At 43.1% G+C, this 6,696-nt stretch overlaps 1 protein-coding gene across 3 annotated transcripts; it reads right to left on the bottom strand.

Moving 5' to 3' along the window:
• Window positions 1-3,786: 3,786 nt before the first annotated feature.
• On the bottom strand, window positions 3,787-6,639 carry PIGW (phosphatidylinositol glycan anchor biosynthesis class W). 3 transcript variants are annotated; one of them, XM_026071355.1, is made up of 3 exons: window positions 6,502-6,639; window positions 6,222-6,317; window positions 3,787-5,329 (listed from the first exon to the last, which is right to left on the bottom strand). In XM_026071355.1, the coding sequence occupies exon 3, from the start codon at window positions 5,315-5,317 to the stop codon at window positions 3,797-3,799; it is 1,521 nt and encodes a 506-aa protein (XP_025927140.1). In that variant the 5' UTR covers window positions 5,318-5,329; window positions 6,222-6,317; window positions 6,502-6,639; the 3' UTR covers window positions 3,787-3,796. The 3 variants fall into 3 exon arrangements, with proteins under 3 accessions (XP_025927140.1, XP_025927139.1, XP_025927141.1); XM_026071354.1 differs by lacking the exon at window positions 6,222-6,317; XM_026071356.1 differs by lacking the exons at window positions 6,222-6,317; window positions 6,502-6,639 and adding an exon at window positions 6,086-6,215.
• Window positions 6,640-6,696: the final 57 nt, after the last annotated feature.

Genomic DNA, 6,696 nt, shown 5'->3' with positions numbered 1-6,696 from the left:
AGCGGCGGCGCCGGTCACAAACGGCCGCGCTCCGCCGCGCTCCTTCCGCCGCCTCGAGAAGCAGTCCCGGAGGGGAGGGAGGGGAAAGGGGGGGCCCCCCGCCGCCCCGGTGCAACCGACTAGAAATCCTGTGGCGGCTTAATTTAGGCACGCCAAAACCCGACGGACCCTGTGCTGAGCTGCGCGCCCAGGAGCCCGGCTGCTCCGCACGCTCACGGGCTACCGAGGTCCCTAGCGACCGAGCTGCTCGCGGGGGGACGCAAGCCTCGGGGGCGAGCGGGCGGCGAGCGCTTCTTGTCTTGTTTCTGCACACAAAAAAACACAAACGCATCTTCGGCGGAGGAGTCGGTATCTTCCAACTCGTCATGCAGCGCCGCCGCTTCCTACGGAGCACAGAACCACAGCGCTGCACAGCCTGCGATTTTTAACTTTTCAGGGTTTTCTTCTTAAACGGGCTTTAAGAAAACGCTGACCGTTTGTACCAAGCGCTGGTTTCCAGCACCGGCAGCCGCACGAGCGCAGCAGGCTCTGATGGGTGTAGAGGGTCCTCAGGGTCCATTCGACTTGCAGGCTCCGGTGTCACTTTTGTCCCCCGCTCCCAGAGCGAGATCGCATATCAACAAAAACGTGATCCCCCAAATTTTGTATTCTTAAGGCCTAACACTTATGTACATTGATAAATTAAGTATGAAAATAACCATTAAATTTAATGCAACTTTTATCCACTGATATCCACTATATCAGTAGAAAATCCAGCTGTCTGCTTACCCACAACACAACAGACAACCCATTTACACCATTCCATGTGCATGCCCTATTCTTTGCCTGGAAGAAATACCTGTTCTTTAGGACACAGCGGCATTGAAATAAGATGCTAGCTGAAATAACACTTGACTTTAAAAGAGACATTCCTGGGTTGGAAAGGAAGGCACGCTGGTGTTTGGATCAATCTTAAAAACAGGTTTGCTAGGAAGCTAGTAATGTTTAACAAATAACAAGCTTAAGGATAAACATAATCAGCTCTGCTCTCCCACCACATTTTTTCCATCCTGCAGCCCTACAAAAATATCATAATCATTTGGTGGAACTATGACAGCAAAGACAAAGCATCATTTGTGTTTTCCCCATGCTCAGCTTTACTATTCAAGTCAATGGCATGCTATAGATCTGCCATTTTAGTCTTACTAACTGAAATATATTTCTTAACTTTTACTAATCATGTAATGGCTAAATCAAAGATTTAGATTTTTTTCTTCATATTTATCTATAGATCTGTGTAAGCTTGCTCATCTAAACAAATCCAAAGTGAAATGAAATTTAGTTTTCTTGCTCCTACCAACCGTTAAGCTAACAGCCAATAGAGTGTATGTGGATAGAGCAGTATCATAGCGTTAACTTCCCTAGCATCTTCCCAACCTCATTACAGTGCCGTTTGCTTGTACAGATCCTGTGATCAAAGAATGCTCACTTGCATTTCTTGGTTCTTTCAGAAGCATGGTTAATTGTCCATAACTATTCATAGTCCAAACATTCAGGATTAACAGCTATGCCAGTTGCTTCAGGGCAGAATTTGCCACGTTTGTTATTGACAATAAGTAATGAGAATTAATCGTCTCATTAATGCAGTGATGAAAGACTTGCTTCATAAGGCTTTAAAAGTGGGAGGCTGCCCCACGATGCGGTGTTCTGCCACTGCTGCGACTGTGACATCAGTGAGATGAGCCAGGCGTTCTCATTCTCATCATCTGCGCACCACGGTCCCGCCGGTTTGATGAGCTCTGCTGTTACAGCTGCTTTATTACTAACCAGAGCTCCAGCCCGGGAGCTGGTGTCCGCCAATCTGCTGCCTGTGCAGAGCTAACAGGGCTCTGCACAGACACAGCAGACCTCCCACGTAATTTTTGCTTCACAAAATGGAGTTGGCGTCTAGATAGTTTGCTGCTTGTCCAGACACAACTCAGCCTTGTCACACCCAATTAACGCCTTAATTTTGAATCATATTGATAGACTTGGGCTTGCAGGCAGAACTCATTGCAGGTCTTGTGCTTCAAATATTCAAAAATTAATATCCATGAGTAATTTTGGATAAATGAGTAGTGCCACTGAGTTCATGATGGAGGCACTTCTTCCCTAGGCAAGGTCTGGAAACGTTTTAAAATAAATGTACCAGTTACCAGAGAAAACTCTGCTATAAACTGTGACAATTGTCTTTTAATTACATTTGTCCCCAGGATAATACAGGCTGTTTTTCTTTAATTCTGAAGAGTACATCACTATAACTTGGAAGTAAACAAGCATGAAATCAGCATGGCCCGAGTATATAATTCTGACTTCACCTTTTCATTGGCCAAACCCAGAGAGAACCTCATAAATTTAAGAATATTCCACAGCATGTCTGCCTTAAGGAATCTGATTTAAAGTCTTAATTTCCATAAGTTTTTATGGTAGTGTTTGAAGGACAAGGAAATTTGAACTTGTGGCCCATGCGCACTGCTGTAACTCCACTGACACCAGACATTTACCATCAATGACCATTTATATTATACTTCCTAAGTATCTATATCTTCCATTACTGAATTCCTCACAATCTTTAATGTATTTCTCTTCTCAACAACTTAATGAGGTCTGGAAGAACTGTCACATGCACCATGCAGTTAGGAAAGTGAACAGAAAGGGCTGAGCACCCTGGGCTTGCAGGAAGACTGCAATAGATGGAGAAACTCAGCAGGTCTCTTAGCAGTACTGTGCTAGTACCCTGACCCACTGCATCATGCTTCTTTCCATTTGCATGCTGTTTGTTTGCTAATAAAATTCATACAGAATGTTCCCACTTGGAGACATCTCAGCTGTCAAAATACAGTACTAAATGAACTAGTATTTAAAATAATTTTATAGAGTAGTAGGTGGGCCTGAGTGCTTTTAAAGCAGAGCTGAAGACCATATCTTACAGCATTCCTAAAGATGAACTGTCACAACATGTTGGGATGCAAGTTGGGGGTGCTGGTGGTTTTGGATCTTTGTATTTTCTTATAAAGGGCTGTGCAATCCTTATTACCTGCACCACAAATTCCAGCAAATGCTTTAGGAATTCATCTGCAGTTGAGTTTTATCCTTTAGAGCATCATACTTTATCGAGGGTCTTCATTTATATTCATCACTGAGGATGAAAATAAAATTTAGCTTTAATTCAAAGGCTAATTTAGATTTCAGTGTATGATTAACATTCCACATACTCCCATCAAAGTCAAGCACATGCATAAATCTTTGCAGGACTGGGGCCAAAACATTCTTAAGTAAGTATCCACTTATTCAATACATTTTATATGTGGAATTATTCTTATCTATTATTTATGTGAGGGCCTTAACTAGGTAAATCTTGACACAGCTAAGCCTCTCTCTATAATTACTCATTTTCTTACTTTTCATCTTGCTGCTACTCTATATACTGTTACCTAATCACACCAACACTTGCATATGAATGTACCTCTTGAATGCACCAAAGAATTCACTAGTCATAATATTACTCTTCTGCATAACTGTTTATAGGAGCAGTATGAGTATTCAGCAAACGATCTCAAAAACTAATTTTTTTAGAGTGTCACGCCTCCAACAGGTAACAGGATTGAGTGTATAATTTTCTAAAACATAAATCATCATAATGCTAAATCATAATCTATACTGTTATACATTATTGCATCTACATAGCAATACATACAGGAAAAAATACTTGTTTTTCCATTAAAACACCATCATTCAAGTGCAGCAAAGAAAGTTTAACTGGTCCACTTAAGTGAAATCACCAAAATTTTAATACTATATTTCTTGCATGCAATATATACATAATTAAACAGTTAAAAAACATATACAAGTGTAGTACACATAATGTAAATGAAGTCTTGCTGTGAATTGTATCTATCATCATATTTACAATACCAGTCATAATATTTGCTAGCAAGAAAAACAGTAACTGATTTTTATCAATGGCACTGATCAGGCAAATGTGCAGCAGCTTGCTTTCCCTTTTGACAGGCACGGCCTCTGTGTCGTGCTTTTTACTGGAATGGGCAGGCTGGATAACATTCCAACAACAGGGCACACTGGACCCGTTCACAAGAAGCTTTGTAAACACCAACATGAGATCGATCACTACAAAACAGATGAATAAAGTCAAACAGTGTGCAACTACCCACACGCAGTAAGACAGATTAGCCATCCGGCGGGACACAGGGTCTATGTGTACTTGTGACAAATGAAGAAATATAAAGAGCACAAGAACCATCAGAATTAGGAAACATATTGCTTTGATCCAGTCTCTGACAAAGTTTCTGCACTTCAGCAGATAGAGTCCAACTTGCACACTAGCCATGTATATGGCTAGGTATCCAAAAAGAGAGAACAGTCCTTCCCTGTTGGCATTTAAAAATCCAACCCTAGTATCTCTGCCATTGCTCCCATGTAAGACAAACATCTTCAGAGAGGTAATATTAAGAATAAGCTGATAAAATACAGCAAGATTCATAGCAACAATCCAAGATTTATTTTTTGGAAATATGGTCAAAATTAGAGATGCTGCAAGTCTCACAAATGCTAAGGTAAAAAAGAAATTCCAGTGCACTCCATACTCTGAAATATGTTCATGATACTCTATAGATTTAACACTAAACAGTCGTCCCAAACCAAGAAAAATCAACGGCCAAATGGAAAAAAACTGCTTGGTCAGATAGGAAAATTTTGGTTGTGTTGCACATGACTTTTGTCTAACTTCAGGACAAACAAGAGCATTAGCAAAAATAAAAGCTCCTACCCCCAAATCCATAACTCCTGTTCCATAGGTCTCAGTTTTAGCGTATCGTCTTGGATATTGTGGGAAATCCACAGCTAATATGCTGATTGATGTCAACACATTGACAAAAACACGAAACAGAGTTATTGATGGAATGTAATCTGGATCTAAGTATGTCTTCTGGAAGTCATTTACAATTTGCCTAAAAGACATTCCAATATCATGTTTTCTTTGGCTGTATATTTTAGAAAATATTCCTGCACAGAAGGCTGCAATGACAGGTGGCATAAAAAAGATGACTGGAGACAAGACTGTACAGGAGAATAAGAGAGGACATATTAGCACAACAAAGTCTAGCAGCAGATTGTATTTCCTTGAACTTAAAGGTTTCTCATAGTGCAGATAATACAAGATCAACAAAAGTCCTCTGCAAAGCAGACATAATGGAGCTAGAGACAAGCCTACTGAAATTTCCAGCAAAGTAGTTCCATTTAAGTTACTGATAAAGGCTTCTTTCAGCTGTTTTTGTGACATTCTTGTTTCTTCCTATGAAAATGGAAATGTGAACCAGTTAGTTTTGTGAAACAGGGCTCTTAGAACTTCATTTTTTAAATTCTAATCTGACATCTTTGTACATTTTTAAATGTTAGACACAAAAATTTACCATAAAACTTACTTACAGATTCATTAAGGCATACAGTCATTTAAAAAATAATCTAAGTAATGATTCAATTTCAAGAATATAGAATAGCCCTAGTGCTGCAGACTCTTATGCTTACACTTAACTGGCCTGCAAAATTAAGCAGAGGCATAGGCACTTGCAAGACTGGACTGAGTTCTAGCGCTACAAATTTTGCTCTCTTGCAACAAGGTGCTTAAAATATCTTTCCCTGAAGATCTCTAAACATCAAATAATTTCTTGAATGTCGACATTGTGAATAATCTTTTTGTATGTTCTGCTCTGTAGAATATACTTAGTAGTATTCCCTATAGCGTAAAAGCAACAGATATGTAAAAACGTGACCCTGATAAAGCTACTGTTGCCTGGTCAGCAGATACTAAATGCATACACTCCAGCTGATTTTTCATGCAGAAGGCTGCGGTCCTCCAGCCCCTCCTGCGGGTCCCATGGCAGGTGCTACTGAAGAACAGCTCGCAGAACTTTGTCCCTACTGCTCTCATATAGAAAAGCATTATCATGATTGCCCAGTGTTAGTGTGCTCTGTGGAAATGTCTAATGCAATAAAAAAGAGCACATATAGCCCCCTCTTGCAACACAAGTCGTCTTTCATGTGTCCCCACCCTGCAAGCTCTCGCACACAGCCAGACCGCTCCGCTTGGGAAACCTGCTTCAGGAGAATACGGACTGAAAAGCACCGATGACGCTGTTTTGCTTAGCCCGCCGCCAGGGTGCGAACCAAGACTCGGCCGCACTAACCGTAGCGCCGCATCGCTCCCCAGGCGAGGCGGGATGGGGGCGCCCAGCCCAGGCGGGCAGGCGGCACCCGCCAGCTCCCGCTCCCCGGGCGGGCCCCTGAGGAAGAAAAAAAAAAGGATTTCGAGGAGGAAAACCAGGGCAGCGCCTCGACGTTTCCACGAGGTGAGCGAGGGCCCAGCGCCAGGCCGGCCGCGGCGCAGGCCCGCGAGGCCCCCGGCGCAGGCTAATGGGTCGCCTTCCAGTTTTTAGGCCTTTTCCCCACTGCGACACGCGCTCCCACCTCTGTCCCGCAGCTGGACGCTCCTCTGCGCGCCGCTGTCAAGCCCCTTCCGTTCAGCCCCCCCGGCGAGGCCCGGAACAACCGTTTTGTCCCCCCAGACGGGGCCGCGCAGCGCCGCCGCCGCCGCCGCCGGCAGCGCCGGGGCCCGGCCCGCACGTAAACGGCGGCTGCGTTTCCTCGCCGCACTTTCGCCGG

This window comes from Apteryx rowi, unplaced genomic scaffold (assembly GCF_003343035.1).
Source record: "Apteryx rowi isolate R43461 unplaced genomic scaffold, aptRow1 scaffold_324, whole genome shotgun sequence".
Lineage (NCBI taxonomy): Eukaryota > Metazoa > Chordata > Aves > Apterygiformes > Apterygidae > Apteryx > Apteryx rowi.
The sequence above is the reverse complement of the archived record's forward strand: the minus strand, read 5'-3'. Positions and strand labels throughout refer to the sequence as shown.

Bases quoted from the DNA above. Each gene is read 5' to 3' on its own strand.
- PIGW (XM_026071355.1), bottom strand. From the start codon at position 5,317: ATGTCACAAAAACAGCTGAAAGAAGCCTTTATCAGTAACTTAAATGGA.